General features: G+C 39.6%; 1 protein-coding gene across 13 annotated transcripts in view; it reads left to right on the forward strand.

The window, feature by feature from the left end:
- The window catches only part of LOC147115693 (eukaryotic translation initiation factor 4 gamma 1-like), a 123,602-nt gene extending 100,339 nt beyond the window's left edge, over positions 1-23,263 (forward strand). For all 13 annotated transcript variants that reach the window (XM_085990161.1, XM_085990168.1, XM_085990160.1 and 10 more), the window contains 16 exons: positions 3,527-3,763; positions 3,878-3,982; positions 4,632-4,791; positions 5,572-5,675; positions 5,782-5,887; positions 7,341-7,443; positions 8,894-9,222; positions 11,905-12,023; positions 12,637-12,809; positions 13,962-14,087; positions 15,629-15,710; positions 15,825-15,923; positions 20,851-20,994; positions 21,388-21,469; positions 21,584-21,727; positions 22,905-23,263. In XM_085990161.1, the coding sequence (XP_085846287.1) occupies positions 3,527-3,763; positions 3,878-3,982; positions 4,632-4,791; positions 5,572-5,675; positions 5,782-5,887; positions 7,341-7,443; positions 8,894-9,222; positions 11,905-12,023; positions 12,637-12,809; positions 13,962-14,087; positions 15,629-15,710; positions 15,825-15,923; positions 20,851-20,994; positions 21,388-21,469; positions 21,584-21,727; positions 22,905-23,086 (2,295 nt within the window). In that variant the 3' untranslated portion in view covers positions 23,087-23,263. The remainder of the gene's footprint in view (positions 1-3,526; positions 3,764-3,877; positions 3,983-4,631; positions 4,792-5,571; positions 5,676-5,781; positions 5,888-7,340; positions 7,444-8,893; positions 9,223-11,904; positions 12,024-12,636; positions 12,810-13,961; positions 14,088-15,628; positions 15,711-15,824; positions 15,924-20,850; positions 20,995-21,387; positions 21,470-21,583; positions 21,728-22,904) is intronic.
- Positions 23,264-24,715: the final 1,452 nt, after the last annotated feature.

The following is a 24,715-nucleotide window of genomic DNA, read 5'->3' on the forward strand; positions in this document are numbered from 1 at the left end:
GACCAAGCTCAAAGTATACAGGGCAGTCGTTCTGATGACCCCGCTTTTTATGTCTGTGAAACTTGGACAACATATGTACAACACATTAAGCAACTGAATCACTTTCACCTAAGCTGCCTGAGGTGACTAATGAAGATCAGATAACAAGACAGGATCCATGACACTAAAGTTCTTAAAGCTGACATGCCAATCATAGATGCTGTGATCATCTAGGCATGGTTACGCTTTCTGGTCATGTGTGAATGTTTGCTGAACGAACCCCAAAGGAGAGCTTTTATGACACATTGACAACTGGGGAGTGATCTCATGATGTAAAGACTCCTTAAAAGTGGCTTTGAAACAGTGCATAATAGATGTCCGTAAGTGGAAACGGCTTGCTCAAGATAAGGCATAGTGAGAAACTGTCCATGAAGGCACCTCCTATGAGGCCTATAGAATTGCCGATACCGCATATAAATGCCAGCTGAGGAAGTCTCGTGTGAAAAATCAAGATCCCCAGCTGGTGTCTTTTATCTGGGTTCCACTGATCACTCTGTAGATGCTTGTTCCTAGCAAAAATTCGTCTTGCCAGTCATCAGAGACCTTGCTGCAGAAAGTGAATGCTATTTTGGCTGTTTTTGCTGTTGAAGGATGGATGATCACATTTAGTATGCAGGAGTTTTTTTGTTGACTTTATATAAGTACAAAATAAAGGAGATGGAGCACAGAAGGTACTCTTGTAAATATTGACTACTGGAGACACAGTTTCAGGCGTCTGGTCAGGATCACCCAAAGTAAATTTAATTTCTGTGCAAGTTTTATCTCTTACCCCATACAGATTGATTTGTTTCCTCCCATCCTCTTGGATATAGTTCCACAGCCAGTGGACACCTTCTGGTCCCTTACCCAAGATGTCATTGTTTCATGTGTGAGCCTTGTTGTGAAAGCTGGCAAATATCTGACTGGACATTGCAGCTAAGTCAAATCCGGTCCTAACTTGGTATTCACTCAACATTTCCAGTAGGGGCAGCTTCATAGGGAGTGGAACCCCTGTCTGGCTTTCTCCCACCTGACCCAGGAATACGCTTGCCAATTGTAACATTCCTACTATTGCCTTAGTTGAATTCAGCTAACTTGGCACTGTCTGGACAACAAACCTGGGACTTTCCTTGCCTGTATGGTTGAAATGGAGGCTTTACATCTGAACTATCAGGATGGCCTTACTAAAGTCATTCATATCCAGGATTGATGTTGAATTTGGCATTCTATCGTGTATCCTTGTAAGCACTGAAACAGTTTTGATTTTTAAATGAATAGCTAATGCATTTGCATTAACATCACTTTGGTGACTGAGTTTAAAAGTAAAGCATTTATATAGTACCTTTTAATGACCTCCAGACATCCCAAAGCGCTTTACAGCCAATTAAAGTACTTTTGAAGTGTTGTAATGTAGGAAACGTGGCAGCCAATTTTCACACTACAAGCTCCCACAAACAGCAATGAGATAATGACGATGTTCTGCTTTACTGTTTGTTGAGGAATATGTATTGTCAGAGCACTAGGAGAACTCCTCTACTCTTCAGAATAGTGCCGTGGGATCTTTTACGTCCAGCTGAGAGAGCAGACGGGGCCTCAGTTTAGCGTCTTATCTGAAAGATGGCACCTCCGACAGTGCAGCACTCCCTCAGTTGGTGATGTCATTACTCCCTCAGTACTGCACTGAAATGTCAACCTGGATTATGTGCTCAAGTCTCTGGAGTGGGGCTTGAACCCACATATCTCTGACTCGGGTGAGAGTGCTACCACTATGCCACAGCTGACGGAGTATAATCCTACTTGGCAGAGGGATTTCACTGTAGGACTACATGTGTCTGAATGTAACCATGATGGAATCATTGATGAATTATCTATGTTTATAGCTTACATAAAATCTTTCCAGCTTTTGTAGACTTGTTTTGTTGGTACTGGAAATGTGGATACTATATAATGCATGTATAAAAGTAGCAATCAGGTTAGCGAGGCCATAAAAAATGCAAACCAAGCACTGGGGTTCATTTCTAGAGGAGTAGAATTGAAAAGCACAGAAGTTATGTTAAACTAATATAAAACCTTGATTTGACCACAATTGGAGTATTGTGCACAGTTCTCATCTCCATATTACAAAAAGAATATAGAGGCACTGGAGGGGGTGTAAAAAAGATTTACAAGAATGATCGTTATAACCTCCGTTCTGGTATCAAGAAAGACTGAACAGGCTAAGGCTTTTTTCTCTAGAAAAAAGGCTGAGATCTGACCTAACACCTAAAATTATGAAGGGATTTGATAAGGTAGAGATGTTTCCACTTGTGGGGAAGTCCAAAATTAGTTGTCATAAAGATAAGATAGTCACTAATTCAATAAGGAATTCAGGAGAAACATCTTTACCTGGAGAGTGGTTAGATTGTGGAACTTGCTACCACCATGGAGTAGTTGAGGCAAATAGCATGGATGCATTTAAGGGGAAGCTAGATAAGTACACGAGGGAAAAAGGTATAGAAGGATATGCTGATGGGGTTAGCTGAAGTAGGGTGGGAAGAGGCTTGTGTGGAGCAGGAACAGACCAGTTGGGCTGAATGGCCTGTTTCTGTGCTGTAAATTCTATAATGGAATAGAGCCTGGTTCTGCTTCAGGAGTTACTGTTTGTCGTTCCTATTGGTGATTGAAGGTTATCTCAAAGTTGTATCCTGTAGACTTAGTCCAGCAAATGTTTTGTTTCAGCCTCAGTAAAAGAATTTAAACTAAAATACTGCTGTGTATGTATATATACTGTTATGAATAAGCAATATTTTACATTGTGTTCTAACTTACTGAGCTTCAGTGGTACTGTCCACAGGAGTGCACTGAGCCATTATTTTATATAAGAAAATCTTCGTCATACTGTGCTTTCATTTGAGCTAAATTTTGTACTTGGCTATGCTGGTACCATCATAATCTCATATTGCAACATATGCTATGTATGCCTCAGCGCCATGTACTTTATTAATTAATTAAACTTAATTAGCGGGGACTAGTTGATGTCATTAATACACCCACTGTTAGTTTCTTGCAAGCCCATTCCTTTATAAAGGCCCACAATTGTCTAGAAAGTGCGCACAGATCTAATTTTCAGTTAGTCATTTATGTAGAACAAGGCTGTTGCAGAACTATTGATTCCAAATTTTCTTCCCAACCTAGTAGAAATGTGAAACAGACTCCCACCAATAGCAGTAAATCTTCCCTTAAAATAAATCCTTTTTGGAATTGCTTTGTGTGCTGCTGTGAACATTGAAATATCATCTGTGGAATCCAACTGGTGGTTCTCTCGTCCCTCTCTTCGCTCCTTCCCATTCAGTGTGCTGACTCTCTTGTTGGGGCACAATTCCATGGGCACTGACAATCATTCAGTATCTCACCTATGTAGCCATTTGCCATGTTGGAGAAATGTCTCCATCTTGAGTTACTAAATTTAAATGTTCTAGAGACAGGTTTAATTCAAAATTGTATAACGCTTGAATTCTATTCATTTCAGTCTGAGGAGAAAACACGTCTTCAAGAAGAGCTAAAGGACGCCAGAGACAAAGCCAGGCGACGATCACTAGGCAATATCAAATTCATTGGTGAACTCTTCAAACTGAAAATGTTAACAGAGCCAATTATGCATGACTGTATAGTGAAACTGCTAAAGAATCATGATGAGGAATCACTTGAGTGCCTATGTAGGCTATTAACTACAATAGGCAAAGACTTGGATTTTGAAAAAGCCAAAGTAAGTTTAAAAATTACTTGCTAAAGTAGTCTATACAATAGTGATAGCTTGGTATTGATATACTTGATTTTTCTTTGGAAAATGTAGCATTCACTCCTTGTATCTTACCTATAGCCTAGGATGGATCAATATTTCCACCAGATGGAAAAAATTATTAAAGAAAAGAAAACTTCGTCTCGGATTCGTTTTATGGTGCAGGATGTAATCGATCTTCGACAAGTGAGTTCAATTGACTTAAGATGGTAATTGACTTGTATCTGTGTAAATGTTGAAATGCAAAAGTGCCACAGAAATAAAGTTTGAATTTTTTTGTTTTGCCAGCGTTGTGTATATACATAACCACTTTTATATTTCTGGAAATGTAAACTTTCTTCATTGATGCAGATATTATTGGTAGTATTTTGAAAAAAGTTAAATGCTTGGTCAGAAATAACCAAATATTTAACAAAGCACTTAAATTACTCATTGCTAAAATGTGATGTGAAATTGCTATCAGGGGATGTATCCAGTATATAGTGTTGCATCATATCATGTGCCTGTTAAAGCCACAGCACAACCATGTTAGCCTTTCAGCACTGGTTAATGTCAACCATTTAATGTTCCCAATTCTGAGCTTTTGTGCAAACAGCTGAAAAAAGTGTCATGGAACAAGCGACAAAAATTTCAGTACAGTAATATTATTGCCAAACTGTTAGTATTTAAGCCAACATGTGGTATTTTTCCATTCTGTGTTGTCAGATGTGATTTGGGCTAAACTATAGAGGTTAGATATTTCGGATGAGGGGAAAAGTCAAGTTTTATTCTTGGGATAAAAAGATCTCAATGACTGTTTGAATTCTGAAATAAACCATTGTGTGTTGATTTCCAGAATAATTGGGTGCCAAGAAGAGGTGATCAGGGACCCAAGACATTAGAACAGATTCACAGAGAAGCTCAGATAGAAGAACATCAACAGCAGTTAAGGGTACAGCAACAACTTCTATCTAAGCAGGACAAAAGGAGAGGTGCAGGAAGTAGCAGTAGTACTGGTAAGTTTTTAATAATAGCATTTAATCTTTCCTCACTCATGCTGTATATGTAGGCATTATTCTGGAACTGGAAACTGTATTCAATCAGTCTGGGGAGGCTTCAAACATTTCTACATTCATCACGTTGGGGAAAACTTTAGAAGTTACTGTAATAATTGGTCTTGGCTTTTTATATACAGGGTACTGTGTTGAGAATTTAAAAAATAAATTCAGACAGTGAAATAGAATCAACAACTTCTGATCCTAAAACATGTTTGTTCTTTTAATTTGATTGGCTTTTTACTGTGAACAGTTCCCCTGTCATTGTCTTTGGTTGGTGTTGACTTCTAGTTTGAAGATGTGCACATCTTAAACAAAGGTTTCCCAGTGACCAGTGCCTCTGAGACTGCTGATTCATATAATTGCCCAACCTGTGCTAAGCTTAAGAGTCCATCATAAGTATAGATTCTACTGGAGAGAAATCTCCAAATTTGTGTGAATTCCGTTGATCGGATGAACTTGGAGAAGTTGTATGCAGTGCTCCAGAACAGCAGGATTTATTGATTTAGAAAGCCAGATAGAAGATGTTGAAATCTTGGAATTCTCAACCACCTCCAGCTTAAATCATAAGTCTATAACCCCAGAGCAGCATTGTTTATAATGCCGATGCTGGTAAACTCCAGGTCGAAAGTGGAGATGCTGTCTCCAACTGGGCCTCGAGTGTGATTTGACTAGGCTCGCACCTCAGCGGTGTGTATATTTTAAATTCCAAAATGTTTGATAAAATGCTGATATTCGTAGGTGGCAGAGGAAGTCAAGGAACTGATGAAGCAGGATGGAATACTGTGCCAATTGCCAAAAGTAGCAGACCTATTGATACCAGTAGGCTAACAAAGATTACTAAGGTAAGGGATATTTCTCTCTCAAAATTTAACTGCACATTCAATATATTAAATATAATATAATATATATTTAATAACTTGAATTTCCCCCCAAATATTTTTTAAATAGGCTGGGGCTATGGATTACAACAATCAAGTGCTTGCGCCAGCAGGTCGACTTGGCGGCTGGGTTAAAGGAAGTAGTGGTGGATCTGGAAGCAAACCTAATGATGCAGGTAATTTCTCACAGGATACAATATTATAACGAGTCCTTCTTGGCCAACATAGAAACAGATTCAACTGACCATTTCATTAATGGTTAAATTATTGGCAGGTTCCGGGAGCATCCGTCTCCTTGAATTTTTTCAGCGTGCACACTCCAATGTTGTTAAAACTACACTAATATTCCAGTAATTAAACTTGACCATCAAGAATAGGAATAGGTTTGTCACCAATATTAACGCTAATGTACTAAATGAAATGTTTGAACTTCAAATTTACAAAAGTAAAATGTAAACATTTCTTGCCTCTTTTCCATTCTGGTTTTAAGTTTAATTTGTTTTAACATACTCTGTAACCTGTTCAGATTGCTTTTATTTTGCTACCTCCCTATTCCCATAGACATTTTGGAGGTGCAAAATTTTGAAAAGGGATTTTCTTGGAATTATGCTTTGCTTCATATCGGATTTAACACTTGAGCCATACAGACCAGGACTGCCCCTGGTTTGATACGTAGTCTGCTAATCCAGGGTCACTATACAGGAATGTGGATGTTGGGTGAGGACAAAAGGGTGTGGCTGAAATGCCCAACATTTACCACAACTTTAGAAGAGGGTGAGCAAATTGAGGAGCTTGCCACATTAACTTACTGCTTAGTTGGTAATTCATGAAAATTGTGATTTTTGTTCACTTTTTAAATTGGTTGACATATTACCAGTTATAATTTGTATGTCGTATTAGACTGAATGCTACACAATAATGACCATGGCTTCTTAACTAGACTGGTGTAAAATTTTCAGAGGGCAGTGCTTGATTTGAAGCCAGGAAGATTTGAAAATTTCTGTTTCAATCAGGAGTAGAACATTTAGCCCCTCGAGCCTGTTCCACTATTCAAATTGTCCATGGCTGATCTGTATCTCAACTCCATTTACCTACCGTTGATGCATATCCCTGGATACCCTTGCCGAATAAAAAATCTGTTGTCTCGGTCTTGAAAATTTAAATTGCCTACAGCCTTTTGGGGGAGAGAATTCCAAATGTTTACTGTGCTTTGTGTGGAAAAAGTGCTTCTTGATTTCACTCCTGAATGGCCTAGCAATTTTAAGATTGAGCCCTCTTGTTTTTGATTCCCCCCACCAGAGAAAATAGCTTCTCTGTATCCACTCTATCAAATCTTGTTACAGTATTTTAAACACCTCAATTAAATCACTCCTCAACCCCCTATAAACTCCAGGAGATGAAAGCCAAGTTTATGCAACTTCCCCATATACATTAACCCCTTAAGCCCTGGTATTCTGGTGATTCTGCACCATACCTCCTCCAAGGCCAATATTTCTTTCCTGAGGTGCGGTGCCCAAAACTGAACACAGTTCTCCAAATGGAGTCTGACCAAGACTCTTAACAACTGTATTGGCTTATGAATGCTGTTGACTGCAGGCATGAATAGTTATTTCATATTTCTGTACTTAGGTGTGGATTCAGGAAGGCCAGCCACAGCCACGTTGAATAGATTTTCAGCTCTCCAACAGTCTTCATCCACAGATAATTTTGACGCACGAAGGGTTGTGCCCAGGCAAGTTTGTGAAATTGATACTTACTGGTGGTTTAGCTTTTAAATCTGGTGCATAAATATTTGGAATGTTGATTGAGTTGTTGGTATTCAACTACACTGTACAAAAGAATAGAAATGCAAACTTAATTCTAAAATGTGTGCTACCTTGTTGAAATTGCTTAATTTGGAAACCGTACTCTATGACTGGAATTAATAATTTAATCAATCATTTGGGAAAATAATTGTTCACTTTTTCAAGCTGTTGCAGCAAATGTGTCTTTAAAAAGTGACGCTAAAACACCTTTGCATTATTGAGGCAGAAATTCCGTTCCCTACGGGTGTGTACGCGCTGTGTACTCACCCATAGGGCCAACGGAAATGCCGGTTTCAGGCATACACTGCGCATGCGCTGGAAACCAGCATTTCCGATCTGTCAAGAAAGCTCTTGACAGATCCTCCGCCTGCCCAGGAGCAGGGCCTCTACGGGCAGAGAGTTACGTTTTTTGGAGACCCTCCGCCCGCAGAAAACCCTTACAATTCTTGCACCTGGTAAAAGCAGGCATAAGGCCAGCTTTTACCAGGGTAAGAGTTGAAAAAAGTAATTAAAAAATTTCCACTGATTTATTATTTAAAAATACTTTAAAGGTAAGTTTATTTTTAGCCCCGTTAAAAACTCTTTTTTCAAAAAATAAAAATTTTGTTTAAAATACTTAATTTATATGTAATTTAAAGTCATTTTAAAAATTTGATTATTTTTTTTTAATTCAAATTTTACTATGTTTTGGGGGTGATTTCCATTCATATATTTGACAGGTCTTCCTGTCAAATGTATGAAGAGAGATTCCCTTCTCTGATTGGCTCCCCATGGCCCACGTGATCCCAGGGACGCTGCGAACCGCCTGCGCCTCTGGGATACGTGTGCCCTGCGCACCGGCAGTTTGGAGAGGCCCAGCAACGGAACTCTGCGCCTCCCGGGAGCCCTCCGGTCTAGGCGCAGATTTTTCCAGATCGCAGCCCTCTGCCCGCGGGAGGCCTGCGAAAGGAATTTCTGGGCCATTGCTTTTACAATGACACTGTACTAGTGTACTGAATGTCACACTAGATTCAAAACAGTACTTTAGAAATGGAAGTAAACATTTTGAGGTAGATTTCTTGGGCAGATCTAAAGGATGAAGCTGTCACGTCTGGATATTTCTGTTACTATAAAATTATAAATTTGCACCTGTAAAAGTAATTCCTGTATTGGGATAATATAAATTGCTGCCGGGTTCTGTGGTTAATGCTTGGTTCGGGAGAACCCATGCTATAACTGGGTAAATGGCAAAATGATTTTTTCCCCAAAAAAACCCCAAATCAATTTTGCAAGTAAATCTAGCAAAAAATAAAACCGATGTGCAAGTGCTAGGATGTGGAATTTGAGTTACAACAATTCTCTAATACTGATTTTTTTTGGGGGGGCGGGGCACAACAGGAGTAGTTCAAGTCGCGATAGAAGTGAAAAGGGTGATCGAGAACGAGGAGACCGATTTGAAAGAAATGAACGTTATGACAGAAATGAGAGGAGTGATCGGTTTGAAAGAAGTGATAGAACTGAAAAGAGTGACAAAGGTGATCGTGTTGAGAAATCTGAGCGAAGTGATCGCAACAGACCTCCAATTACTAAGAGAAGCTACAGTAAAGAAGTAGACGACCGAAGCAGGGAAAGGGAACGGCGAAGCTCTCAAGAACCTGTCAGACGTGTAGCCAGTATGACCGAAGAAAGAGATCGAGGACATGCGCGAGATCGAAGTAAAGAGCCTGGTAAGTTTCCTGACTTCATTTTTGGAGATCATAACTAAAAGGATATTGCAAATTTTGGCCTGTGCAAGCTGAATTCTGAAAGTATAGGCTGTATTTTATGTTAAGTGTACACTATATTGACTCGCTGGGATACTATATACTATAAAAACAGGCTTTTTCTATTTTATACAGTTAAGGTTTTTCAAAGTCATATACAGCTGTTTAGCCATGTCCTGCTAATAAAGGGCGACGTGGTCCTATACAGGATTGTGTACTGATTTTGTTTTGTGCTGTGCCTCTTAGGGTTGCTTCTAATGGCAAGATTGACAACAGCCATCTCTAGTGCAAGTGCCAAAGCTAAACAGCTTGCATGATCAGTGTGCACTGTTGAGTCCACCTATTTTTTGATCCCTTAGTTCGTGGTGCATTTGGTCCCACATTCCTTTTGACCTAATCATGAAATTCTTGTCAATTCTGCACAGTCCTGATTACTAACTCTGCCCAGTCAGCTCTTAATACAATCTGTGCTTGGATTAATTGAGTCACTGCTCCCTGATTGTGGATTTAAACCAATCTGTTGTATTATCACCTTTCATGAACCATTAGTTTTGGATCCAATAGGTTCTCTGTTTCATGCAAGCTATATGGAAGCTGCATCCAAATAGATTTCTTAGTTCCGACTGGGAATGTAATGTTGATCTTTTAAGTTTTGGGCACACCATTCAAACTTCTTTTGTAGCATTTGTTTCAGTGTTGGTGAGCTGCTGGTTTTGTTTGTGGATCTGCCCTAATTTAATTTTGCGTGAGGATAGTGTAGCATTTGGACTAGAGTAGTTATTCATGTCGGATGGAAAGAAAACTTTCAGTGCATCGGATAAAACAGTTTACACTGAATTGACGAATGGGGTGATTTTTCCCATTATGCCATTCGATGAAGTGTCCTAAAGATATCAGTTAAGTGCCATTTTACTTGTTCCACAGTTACTAGTTGAGCTATGTTGAGTGTCTTTAAGGCAGTTGTGTGGAATGCCCCTTACTCATTCGCCAAACATTGATGACCATGTTTTTGACATACCCGTTTTGGCAATGAATTGGGTTAACTCTTCCTAAAATGGAGCAGTACATTAACATGGGTTTCAAGGGGTATGAGGGTTGCCTCAATGATGAAAGCTAGGATTATCTACCATATACCATTCTTTAAATGATGCCAACCCTCATGGAGCAAGATCTTTCCCAACCATCCCTTCATAGCCTTACTAAGTTACTGTTTTTATGGTTAGAGAATTTTGAAAAGTCATTTTTAGAATAGTGCCAATCAAAAAGACTGAACTGTTACACTGATCTTCGGTCTCTACACAGTGTGGGGTGATGCAAAAGACAACTCTGCTTTTTTTTAAATTAAAAACAATTACATCTTGGGAATCTCAACATTGAGGGTGAGCGATAGTAGAAAGTTGATCTTACAAGGTAAGTAATCCTATTGTCTCGCAGATAACTGAAATAGCAGAAATAATGGCCCTGAAATTGCAGTTGGCGACGTAGCTAAGGAGTACACCACCGACCTCAACGAAATCTGCACTTAACTGGTGCGAGGCCCCCTTCGAAAACTTGCCTTGTTTCGCTGCAGAGTTGTGCGCAGCGTAGTGGCCCACGGATCCCAGGGGTGCACCGTGTGTGTAAGCGTACCTGGGATCACATGGAGCGGTGCGCCAATCAGGAACAGAAATCTCCGATGCCCATGTAGGGCATGGATTTGAGAAGACCTTTCTGCCGTCCTCCTGTTTCTGGTGCACCCTGGTACATTCGGCAGTCGGTGCAGAATTTCATGTGGAAGTGTGGATTGACTTCCAATTTTTAGGCTATGCAAGAAAAAAATTAATCTCAACGGTGGCACACACTTAGAGCTTTGGAACTCATCATTCCGTTTAAGCAATGTTGCGTTTAGCTGTGAATTTATTACAGACATGATTTTTAATGCACAATAAATGAAAGTGCCCTAAATATATCTCATACCAAGTTCATTAACCTGAAGATTTATGAGGGCCTGTCTTTTGAAACAGTGCAATTGACACTTGCTGTTCCCAGAAGGACAGTTATTTATATTTAATCTTACTTTATCTTAACTGCTTAAGTTTGATATTTCAAGTTGCTGTTTTGATGCTTCACCTAATCTTGCATATTCCCCCTCCCCATACGCTGTACAAACAGCCCTGTGCCTGTTTGCACCAGCCGTAAAATTTTCCTGTGTAATTGCTACGCAGTTGGTGGGAAATTAGCCCAACTCTGTGCCAGCAATTAGGATTTGACGGTTGCAGCGGATGATCTGTCAAGTCGGAAATTAACAGATTGCAAGTTCGGGATTTAGCGCTTGCGCAAGCATAAATCCCAAACTTGCGGTCAATTTCAAAGGCGAGTACGCTGTCCCACCAACCGCAAATTCTGCCCCAATGTGTTTGGGTGGGTAACGATCAGCTGTGTTCTGTATCTTAAGTATGATCATCTGGCATTGTCGTCAGGAGCAAGTCTCTGCTGTTCTACTGGCTCAGGCACTAATACTGCAGCCCCTGCAGAGTGAAACCATATGCTGAGTGCATGCATGTCCGTGCGAGAAATTAAACACTCTAGTCATTTGAACTGTGGAAAATCTGAGAATTCAGCTAAATGTGTTTTTAAAAACTTATTCCAATCTATTTAATTTACCAGTTAAGCTTGAACCTGTCTCTGTACCTGTGACATCTGATAAGCCTGCCCTCTCTGAGGAAGAGTTTGAAAAGAAATCAAAGGCCATCATTGAGGAATATTTGCATATCAACGATATGAAGGTAAGCACAAAGATATGTTAATTATTTTAGTACATGTGAACAATATGGATCTTGGTTAAGAGGCTGTGCTGTTTTATGTTGCAGAACTGGTTTCTTGAAAACTAGCTCAGGTTCTTAGTGCGATAGAAAACTGCCACGTTTATATTGCAAGGCACATTCCTCAGCAGCCAGAGCAACATAACTGTCGCATAACTGTGTTTGTCACGTTTGTAGGGGGGTGGCAAAAATGTTTTGAAACCAAGCAAGTTATTGGGAATTTGCAGACTAACTCTCCTGTCACAGAAAATACCAGAGCCGCAATGTCTGCAGCCTCTTAATTGATTAGCCTATGAACTCGCCCACTATTTACTTGATATCAATTAACCTTCAGTGCTAAAGGGGGACATGACCATACTTTAGCAACTAGTTAATGTAGTCTGTTTTATTCTGTGTGATGTTCCTGTCATTATAAAACAGCACATCCTTTGACCTACTACAGGAGATTGTGTGTGTGTATATATAAATGTGCATATTATGTTGTGTAATTTAGCATTTGGGCATAATTCTGCAACAGTAACGTTGGTTAGTGTGGAATTTGTGAAAGGAAATTGAGAATTCATCTAATTTTCTTTAGGAAGCATTGCAGTGTGTACAGGAGCTTGAGTCATCTAAGACATTGCACATCTTTGTTCGAAGTGGTATCGAATCAACTTTGGAGAGAAGTGCAATAGCAAGAGAACATATGGGCATACTGTTGTATCAGCTTGTAAAAGCTGGGACTCTATCAAAGGAACAGTATTGCAAAGGGTAAGTATTGGGCCTTATTAACTTATTGATGAAATCATTTTCAAAGACAATTTTGGTTAAAAGTAAAACTAATTAATGAGATCATTTAACTTTTAGATCTCTGACACTAAAGTGTACACTTTATTTTGCCAGTTTACACCGTGCCTGTACCAACTAAATACATCACTTTCTATTCATAAAAGACTTTCTATCTAAATCTTCAGATTTTAATTCAATAACCATTAAATAGACATCAATTACATTACTTTTGAATCTTCACATTTTTTGTCTCGTAACTATTTTGTCAAATGTGGCTGGCTGGAATTTTTGAATTAAAAATAACAAACTTGAAAGAAGTATGTGAAATTAATGCTTAAGGAGAAGCGTTGGATCTACAAGATTGGTAGACTGGTATGGTATATTAATATTCTACCAATCTTTATATAGATACATATTTATATTGTTACAGAAATTTTACCTCATGTTTGTCCTTGTACCTTAACTGTAATTAAAAAAAAATATATATAAAGCTTTTACTTTACTGAGACTTGATGAAATAAATATCCCCAAATTCTTCATTTCTCCCTTTTTGCCTCTTCCCCCTTTACAAACACTTTTTTTGCTTTTTGGTTTTGTTTATATTGAGAGTAAATACAGGTAGACTATCCTTTATCCGAAAACCTCTAAAAACCGAAAGTTTTTTCGTTCAGCGTAAGTCGTGCGCACGACATGACCAGAGTGGTGCACGACTTACGCTGAGCAGGGCAGAGGGTCACAGAGTTTCCTCCTGGGTAGGAGATTGCAGGCCAAGCCGGGTAGTGTGAAGGAGATACCGGGAGAGTGAACCCAACAATACAGCGGCCCGTCCGATATTCTTTTCTCCACCCGACCCGTCCGATATTCTTTTCTCCACTCCCCTCCCCACCCGACCCCCGACCCGTCCGATATTCTTTTCTCCACCCGACCTCCCCCCTCCGACAAATTTCCCAGTCTTATAATAATACCTTCTGAAATCCGAAAACCGAAACTCAGCTGGTCCCAAGGCTTTCGGATAAGGGATAGTGTACCTGTAGTTTGTAATGTACTCGGTTATTTTTTGAGGGGTGGGGAAGAGTTCATTACTATATTTGTTCTACATTAATAGCATTTGTTTGTTTTACTTATGTACCACAGGCTACATGAAATCCTTGAAATAGCTGAAGATATGGAAATTGATATCCCACATATATGGCAATATCTTGCTGAACTAATTGTTCACATGCTACATGATGGAGGCATACCAATGGGAGAGCTTTTCAGGTAATGTTTCAACAGATAATGTCATCGCTATCAGCCGGTTAAAAATTGAAAACTACACTAGCATGGCATAAATAGAATCATTGTAAATATGAATGAATATCAATTATATAAAATGATTGACAGATATTGATGGAATTAATTTGCATTTTAAAATTGCCTTTCAAGCCCTTGGGACATCACAGTGCACTTTACAGCCAACGAATTAATTTTGAAGTGTAGCCACCATTAATTAGGCAAACATGGCTGTAAATATGTACACAGCAAGGTTTCACGAGCAACAATGAATTGAATGATGAGTTAATCTGGTGGTTGTCTGATAAATATTAGCCAGGACACTGAAAACTCCCTTGTTACTCTTCAAATACTGTCATGGGATCTTTCGCATCCATCCAAACAGGCAGACTTGGTTTAACCATCACATCTGAAAGATAGCACCTCACTGGAGTGTTCGAAATAGATTTTGTGCCTTGGTGTGGGGCTTAAACCTATGATCTGACTCGGATGAGAATGCTACCACTGAACCAAGATGATGGCCATTTTTTGACGCACAAGTTCCAAGTTTAGTTGAGTAGCTCCTGACATCATTTGTATTTTTTTTTTTAAACTCCGATCAGAACGGTTATTCTACATCCCGTTTCATGTTGAAGACAGGAACAACTAATGGTTCAAGGTGGGAGAATATGATGATGTCATGAGTACTGGGTCATCAGTTTCTATTGCCATCAACTGTGTCATCTTGACTCCGAACTCTTGGTTGTGGGTTGAAAATCCTTTGGGATTTTGAGCTCAATCTGAACTGATGCTCCAGTACAGCGCTGAATTATTAGAGCTGCCGTCCTTCAGATGAGAATTTAAATCGAGGTCCCTGTTCAGGTGAATGTTAAAGATCCTGTGGCACAACCTAAAGAACAGGATGTTCTGCTGGCCAACATTTCTTCCTCGACCTTGCGTACCAAAAAACACCATAGCTGGTTATTCATCTCATTGCTGTCTGAGATCTTGCTATGCACAAGGTAGTTGCCGACATACAATTCGGTGTAAATAATTTTGGAGGTGACTGAAAGTTTCTTTATTCCTTACCACCTGCTTGGTCCATTCAAAGCCAATTGTGTCAAGTAAATGCAGGGCTTAACATGAGTAAGTGCCTATATTTCTTGGATGCAAAGATGAGTTTGGATACATGTGGGAGTGCATGAAATCGTTTGCACTAAGGACTGCTACCAAGGGTATAGCTGTCACAACCTCCTTGGTGCTCTGATTCTTGGGCTTCAATTAGGGAAAAATTTAAAGTAGGCGATGCTCTTTTTGAGCATGGAAAACCTGGTTGATCAGGATGGGAAGTGCTTTAAATTGGTCTACTGTTTCAATTTGAACATACTTTGGTTCTGAATCTACAGATATGCTCTATACTCTTTTCAAAATGCTGTCAGATCCTTCATTGGGTCACGCAAAAAACGAGGCTGACATATGGTAATAAAATAACACAGGATTTGGCATGTTTTTGTGAAATTAATGCTTTTTTAAAAATGTTCTCCTGACAGAGAAGTGGCCAAGCAGCTTGTCGCCATTGGAAAAGCTGGCCTTCTGCTCGCTGATCTTCTATGTTTACTTTGCAAAGGAATGGTAAGTTTTTTTTTGATTACTGGATATGAATTGATATTTATATCCATGCAATTTCAAGGTTTTAAATCCCAGATACTACTGAATTATTTTTATTATTATCCATCAATATTGCAGAGCCGTAAGAAGGCAGGTTCTTTGTGGAGAGACGGAGGTCTGAGCTGGAAGGAATTCCTTCCCGAGGACGAAGACATTGTCCAATTTGTCACTGAGAAGGTATTTATTATTTGTATCAATTATGTCTTGTATGAGTCAAGGGGGTGGAAGTACACTTGGGAGACATAATGTTGACTGGTCGTAATATGATAGAATTCTTCATTAAGATGGAGAGTGAAGTAGTTGACTCAGACTAGGGTCCTGAATTTAAATAAAGGGAACTATGATGGTATGAGGCGCGAGTTGGGTAGGATTGATTGGGGAATGTCACTCAGAGGGTTGGCGATGGATAGGCAATGGCAAACATTCAAAGATCGCATGGATGAACTACAGAATTTGTTCATCCCAGTTTGGCATAAAAATAAAACAAAAAAGGTGACTCAACCATGGCTAACAAGGGAAATTAGGGATAGCATAAGATCCAAGGAGAGGACATATAAATTGGCCAGAAAAAGCAGTAAACCTGAGGATTGGGAGCAGTTTAGGATTCAACAAAGGAGGACAAAGGGATTAATTAAGAGGGGGAAAATAGAACATGAGAGTAAGCTTGCAGGGAACATAAAAACTGACTGTAAAAGCTTCTATAGATATGTGAAGAGAAAAAGATTGGTGAAGTCAAGCGTAGGTCCCTTGCAGTCAGAATCAGGGGAATTTATAACGGGGAACAAAGAAATGGCAGACCAATGGAATACATACTTTGGTTCTGTCTTCACAAAGGAGGACACAAATAACCTCCCAGAGATGTCGGGGAACATAGTGTCTAATGAAAGTGAGGAACTGATAGAAATCAGTATTTGTAGGGAAATGGTGTTAGGGAAATTGACGGGATTGAAGGCCGATAAATCCCCAGGGCCTGATAATCTACATTCTAGGGTACTTAAGGAAGTGGCCCTAGAAATAGTAGATGCATTGCTGGTCATCTTCCAAAATTCGATAGACTCTGGAACAGTACCCATGGATTGGCGGGTAGCTAATGTTACCCCACTATTCAGAAAAGGTGGTAGAGAGAAAATGGGGAATTACAGGCCGGTAAGCCTGACATCGGTAGTGGGGAAAATGCTAGAGTCCATTATAAAAGATGTAATAGCAGAGCACTTGGAAAACAGTGACCGGATCGGACAAAGTCAACATGGCTTTACAAAAGGTAAATTGTGCTTGACTAATCTACTGGAATTTTTTGAGGATGTAACTGGTAAAATAGATAAGGGAGAACCAGTGGATGTGGTATATTTGGACTTTCAAAAGGCTTTCGATAAGGTCCCGCATAAGAGATTAGCATGTAAAGTTAAGGCACATGGGATTGGGGGCAAGGTATTGACTTGGATAGAGAACCGGTTGGCAGACAGAAAGCAAAGAGTTGGAATAAACAGCTCTTTTTCCGAGTGTCAGGCAGTGGCTAGTGGGGTACTGCAGGGATCAGTCCTTGGACCCCAGCTATTCACAATATATATTAATGATCTGGACGAGGGAACTAGATGTAATATCTCCAAGTTTGCAGATGACACAAAGCTAGGTGGGCGTGTGTGCTATGAGGAGAATGCCGAGAAACTCCAGTATGATTTGGACAGGTTGGGTGATTGGGCAGAAACATGGCAGATGCAATATAACGTGGATAAATGCGAGGTTATCCATTTTGGTGTCAAAAACAGGAAGGCAGATTATTATCTGAATGGCAATAGATTGGGAGAAGGGGAAGTGCAACGAGACCTGGACGTCCTTGTGCACCAGTCGCTGAAGGTAAGCGTGCAGGTGCAGCAGGCGGTTAAGAAGGCAAATGGTATGTTGGCCTTCATAGCGAGAGGGTTTGAGTACAGGAACAAGGATGTCTTGCTGCAGTTGTACAGGGCCTTGGTGAGACCACACCTTCAGTATTGTGTGCAGTTTTGGTCGCCTTATCTGAGGAAGGACGTTCTTACCATGGAAGGAGTGCAGCGAAGATTCACCAGGCTGATACCTGGGATGGCAGGAATGACGTATGAGGAGAGATTGGGTCGATTGGGCTTGTACTCGCTGGAGTTTAGAAGAATGAGAGGGGATCTCATTGAAACTTATAAAATTCTAACGGGACTAGACAGACTAGATGCAGGAAGGATGTTCCCGATGGTCGGGGAGTCCAGAAACAGGGGTCACAGTCTAAAGATAAGGGGTAAGCCATTTAGGACAGAGATGAGGAGGAATTTCTTCACCCAGAGAGTAGTGAACCTGTGGAATTCTCTACCAAAGAAGGCAGTAGAGGCCAATTCATTAAATATATTCAGGAAGGAGTTAGATATATTTCTTAAGGCTAAAGGGATCAAGGGCTATGGAGAGACGGCAGGAACAGGGTACTGAATTTGGATGATCAGCCATGATCTCATTGAATGGCGGAGCAGGCTCGAGGAGCTGAATGGCCTACTCCTGCTCCTATCTTCTTTGTTTCTATGGTCCATTGTTGCTGCCTAGAACAGTTCCTTCTACACAGATGTGCAGTGCTATTGCTTGCTGAAGTAGTTGCTAGTTTGGGAAATCTGTTGACTTTCCAGTTGGTATCCCACTCCAATTTTTCTAACCCTTTAATCAATTTTATGAGGCATTCTTTGATACAGTTCTCATGTGTACCCAGTCATGCTACTTAATGGTGAGAACTCATCAATTCAGTCTTAACTGCCACATATTAGAACCTTAATATGGACATGTGTAGATTGACTGTTTCAAATATGTACTTAATAATTGAACAAAACTTCTGCAATTATTGGTCCTGAGGAATCAATTTCTTCTTGCCAAAATGAGTTAATGTGTGACCTGAGTTAGATAATTTATGAAGTGTAAATTCTTTTCAATATTGCCTCCATGTTACGAACTATGACGGACAGGTTAAAAACCCTCTGGTCCATCCAGCCTGTCTCCCACAATTTTGATGCCTTGTATCTCACAACATATGCACTCCCCACCCTGCACAAAACCCTGTGATCTCCCAGGAGAGGTGAAAAACCAGATTAAAACCCAGGCGGAATTTGGGAATTCCTTTCCGACCCATCAGGCGAGCAAAACTCGTCCAGGAGATCACTCTGGCACTGAATGCCCTGAAGTACCTAGCTTTTTGTAAGAGATGATGTCCACCCCAACCAAAAACAGGTTCAGCTCTCGCCTCGATGCTAATTCGAAGGAATTCAGTGAATTCGCATCCACTGCATGAGACAGCAGAGATGCACTATTCTCTGGGAAAAGAATCCCCATCTGACCACTAACCTCGATTTGGCCTTGTACAACTTAAAATTGTGACCCTTGGTCCTCCCTAACCTATTTAATTGAAACAAACTGTCAACTGGAACACAGTCTATTCCCTTCGTTATCTAAACCTCAATCAGATCACCCCAGAGAAGTCTACACTTCTCTAAAGTGTAGAGTCCAGTGCTCCTAATTTTGTTTTGGCCCGCGCTGCCGCTTTAACAGGCTGTGCGGGGCATTCAAAATTCCACACATGCGCGTTTTTTTCTATTTAAAAGTCTGCTCGTCGGCCACGCAGATTAAAGGGAACGTTGGTAGAATCCCAATTCTTAGCCTATCTTGATAACTAAGATACTGGTAATTAGTCTAGTGGCCCTCCTCTGCACCCTTTCCAAAGCCTCAATACTACCCGCCATGTGAGACGACCAAAACTGGACGCAGTATTCCAAGTGAGGCCTGACCAAGGTCTTTTACAACGACAAAATAGTATGCTTTGTCTTATACTTAATTGTCTTATGAATGCACCCCAATACCCTATTTGCTCTAGCTATCAATTAACGGCATTGTTCATGTACCTTTTAGAGATATATGTGCTAGAATGTCCAAATCTTTCTTTTTCTTCGCCTTCTTTAATGCTTTTCCCTGAAGGGTGTATGAATGTTGAGTATTTGCGCTGCCCACATGCCTAACACTGCACTTCTCCAAGTTATACATCATTTGCCAGTCATGAGCCCAATTTCCCAACACTCTAAGATCTGCCTGAAGCAGATGAGCATCTTCTACAGTCCTAACACTTGCACAGATCTTGGTATCATCTGCAAATTTGCAGATCATGTCCCCAGCACCTACATCCAGATCATTTATAAAAATAAAGAGCAACGGTCTCAACACTGACTCTTGCGGGACACCACTGGTGACCGGTCTCCAAAGATATCCAAATCCATCTATAACTACTTTTTGCCTATGTCCTGTCGACCAGTTCTCAATCCAGCTCAATATATTCCCACTAATACCAGAGGCTTCAGTCTTAGAGAAAAGCCTCTTATGTGGTAACTTATCAAAAGCTTTTTAGAAGTCTAAGTAGACATTGTCTACTGGGCTTCCCTCATCCACCAACTTCATAACTTCTTCAAAAAATACAATTAGATTTGTAAGACATGACCTTTTTATGAAGCCATGTTGGGTGTGCCTAATATGTCCCTCTATGCAAGCACTCGTATATTGCATCCATAATTATTCCCTCAAGCATCTTTCCTATTACTGATTTCAATCTTTTGGGCCTATAGATACCCGTCTTGTCACCTTTTTTAAAGATGGGGACTACATTAGCCTCCTTCCAGTCTACAGGAACCATCCCAAAGTGCAGTGAACTATTAAAAATACAGACTAGGGGCTTGCACAGCACGTGTTCCATCTCCCTGAGGATCCTTGGGTGGATATCAACTGGCCCAGCTGTGCTCTCTTTTCAAGTTCTTAATTCTTTCTAAAACAATATGTTCATCTAATTTAATACAAGTTTTATAATCATTAAATTCTAATAGTCGAGCATCATCTTTGAGTGAAAACCGGTTCAAAGTACTCATAATACTTCTGTCGTACCCAGTGTGTCCTTTGTAACATGTCCATGAACACCCTTCAATGGCCCAATGCAGTCTTTGACAGTTCTGAATCTTCACACTACTGAAAAAGCTTTCCCATTTCTATATCAATAGGTTACTGAATGAATAACTAGAATAAAGTAGCTATTTTCAGTTTTTACTGACTACTACTTCTTTCATAGAAAGTGGAGTTTACTCTGGAAAATGAATCTAGTCACGAGGAAACGCCAAGCAAAACAGAAATGTCTTTTGATGAACTGTGTGAACAGTTTGATAAACTGATTAAGGAGAAAGCTGAGAACCAAAGAATATTTGACTGGATTGAAGTAAGTTTATTACATTATGATCTTAATTAGTTTTAAAAGTTATCAGTTGGGGGAGGAGGAGAGATCTGTGTGGTGAGACTGATTGATAACAATTAATATGGGGATGAAATAAAAAAAAAATGCAATAAATCTTGGCTTAAAATTATCAAAATTATCAGAATTATAAAGAATATTCAAATTTTAATTAGCTTTTGTAAACCTTACAAATTGCTTTCCATAAACTATGCATTGAGTCAAATATTGATATTCATATATTGTAAATACAAATTATATAATGCTTTTTGGGATTCATAAATGCAGTATGTATAATCGTGCAAAAATAGTGGCGTGTTGGATGTGCAATAGGTACTGTATATCAACATTTTTACTTTAAGTGAAATCTTTGTGTTACAGGCTAACCTTGATGAAAAGCAAATGGTTTCACCACTGTTCATTAGAGCACTAATGAAATCTATTTGCTATTCTGCTGTTGTATGTAAGTACAGTTTTGATTTTTAACATCTAATTTATGGAGAAATGTCCACTGATATTTGTGTCAACGTTTTCTTTTCTCTTTCCTTACATCACTCTCCTTTCCTGCCCATTTTAGTTGAAAGCCCTATTCGAGTGGATGCAGAAGTCATCCAAAACAGAGTAAAAGTCCTAACAAAATACCTGAATTCTGACCCCCAGCGTGAACTACAAGCACTGTACGCCCTTCAGGCCTTAATGGCCATATTAGAGCAGCCACCAAGTAAGTACACTGTTCTTTGTTTTGCAACTCTTGATTGACCTTCTGCAGTCTTCTCTTTCTCCATGCAATCTCGGAGGGTAGAGCTGAAAAACAGTTTGCAAACTTCCATCAATAATGCTTTATGGGCATCTGCTCGGTAGTTATGGTAGCTCAGGATGTCGGGGCCGCTCCGGGTTTCCTTCCGTCCCTGTGGGTAAACACCTGGTCACTTTTTTAAAATCTCACGGCAGCACATTTGAGATTCCCAACTTGGCATGCAAGAAATTTTACATGGGGCTCTGCATCCTAAATCAATCCACATGCCTTCCAAGTTTGGTTTTGTTAAGTCAATGTCAGATCTACACTACTCTTGTACCTATGCCTTAAGTCTACTTTTGTAATTGCAGGAATGTGTATTACTTTAGTTACTTAAAATAACTCAGTTCCAGGCAGCATGTAGTTGTGATTGATATCACAGATTCTACCTGACTGGCTGCTGGGAGTTGATAGAGTTTAGAGGATCTGTTCCCCCTCCCCTGGCCAAATCCTTGTACACCAACTGTTTCCTACCATAAAAAATGACACCTGCACTTTCATATATCTTTGAGCAAAGGTTTGAATGGTCACTTTGAAGGATGGAACGTAAAGTGAAAGATGGCAAGTGTAAAAACTTCAGATGTTCAAAATATTTTCTTTTCACATGTCACAAAAATGATGGGCATTTCATGGAATTATAGATACTGTTTCTGGAAGGCTTTTCTTTAGCCATATATTCTGCCCTAGTCTGACTCTCCTGGTCTATCCTTAATTGTTCTTTTGACTCCGTGTACCCTGAAGCTGTTGTTTACTGGTCGATGCTTGTGCCCTTGGTGTTTGGGGTCTGCAAGCAATTTTTTTTTTGTGAAAAGTTAGGGGCATGTTTTCCTTCCTTTGCTAATTTTAGCAATAATAGTGTTGCCTGGTACTTTAGCTGAATTTAGTGAACAGATGGAAATATAGTGCATGGGTGCAATCGCAAATGGGCATTGTATACTCATTGTATAAGCCTGCACTAAGGTCTTGTCACATGGCTAAGTTGAATACATTGCATTTTGCTGCAGTTCCTTCGGATACATGTGCTCTTAAGTATTGGCACAATTCAGAAATTGTGTACTGCTCAAACTGAAAGGTAGACATTTATTTTCTATATTCTTTGCAGACTTACTAAGGACATTTTTCGATGTTTTGTATGACGAGGATGTTATATCTGAAGAAGCCTTTTACAAATGGGAGTCCAGTAAAGACCCAGCTGAGCAACAAGGAAAAGGAGTAGCTTTGAAATCTGTGACAGCTTTCTTCACTTGGTTAAGAGAAGCTGAAGAAGAATCAGAAGGCAATTAGAAATCATTATTGACGGAAGTCAATCACATGGCGAATCGCATTAGGCAGATGAGAACTGTCCTTTGAGTTTTTGCACAATCAAGTGCTCGGTTCTGAGAACGTCTATTCAATAAACCCTTGGTACTTCAAGGTTTTATCTATTTTTTAACATCAACAGTTCATGTCTAACAAATATAACTATTAGAAAAAAAAATTAGGGCTATTGAGACGGTCCTTAAAATTAGGTGGTTGTCATGGGCATAGGAAAGCGGTGGGGATTTTTGATTTTTAAAAAAGAATGGTGGATACCTTGTTGGTGTTAAATCACCAACGATGCAAACAAATCTAGGGATTCCAGGATATATCAGCTTGGCTTCCCTATACTAGATTATTTTTCGAGGGGAGGGGCACCTAGCCCCCTGGACCCCTCTGTTCTTATGCCTATGAGTTGTATAAAAAGCCTTGAACAAGCCTGTAGTGGATTTTAAAAATCAGTAAGAGTTTAACAGTTTAATTAGACAAAACGTAAAAACAGTACAGTTCCTAGATGATTCTACTTAATGTAGAACAGTTTTAGGACAGTTCTGTAAATAAATGTTTTGCAATATTGCTAATGTAATGCCATGTTATTTCTGCTGTCTTTGATAAAGTGCAGCAGTGTCTCCTGTATTTATAGAATTCCTGAGTTCATAAGGTGCTTGTAATTATCAACAAGAATGAATCCTTCATTGATTACAGTTTAAAATGAATGTGTAAATACTTTTTGCTTTATTAAGTATTTAATTAAAAATTAATGCCTCTTTTCACGTCCAAAACTGGAAAATAAAGAACATTGCAATGTAAAAAATTCTAGTGTTTAATTCTACTACTTTTACTAATGTAACAAGATATCTTCCATCACTACAGAAACCTTTATCTTTCCAATTGTATGTAGAGTACAAGACGAGCAACAGGAGAAATAGGCATAATCTGCTCCTGTTAACTGACATTTGAGATGGAACCTATAATCCTGAGTCCTGCAGGACCACCCGGTTCATGCATTGGTTTCAGCATCTCTCCTTGTGCTGTTGGTACAAGTGACAAGTTTTGATCTTCCAAGATTGTAACACGGAACAGGACTTATTTTCCCCTTTTTTTGGATTTAAGTCTGGCAATGAGTGAATCAGCTCAGGTTGATCTCGGGGAATTATTTGAAAAGGTAGCACTAGATAAGCAGTGTTCTGTTCTAGTTAAAACTAAGGGAAAGGCATTGGAGTCCTTTTAGCTTCAGTTACAAAGCCATTTGGGAATCTGCAGCCACTCTTAAGCCATTACAGTGACTGTCTCAATTTTCCCACTGATTTACCAGCCGACTAAGCATCAATGAAAGAATCTACTCGCATTGCTTCTAGTTTGTTACTGATCAGTGTTCTAGTTTGTTACCGATCAGTGTTGTAGTTTGGCTCAAAGCAAGCGAGGAAGGATCGTCTATACAGGCTTGTGACTACCTCGCTTCAGTCAGTTAATCTTGCTAATGCAGTGCCTGTAAATGCAAATGGACTTATACCTCAACCTATTTGAAGTATTGACTTTGAAATCCCTTTGGCGTGAGAGTTGCTCAAAATTTCTGAGGAAGAGTAGAGTTTATAGTCTTAGCCAAAGGTGCTGCGA

The sequence above is a fragment of the Somniosus microcephalus genome, chromosome 6 (genome assembly GCF_052327205.1).
Source record: "Somniosus microcephalus isolate GS21.2 chromosome 6, FLI_Smic_1.0, whole genome shotgun sequence".
NCBI classification, from domain to species: Eukaryota; Metazoa; Chordata; class Chondrichthyes; order Squaliformes; family Somniosidae; genus Somniosus; species Somniosus microcephalus.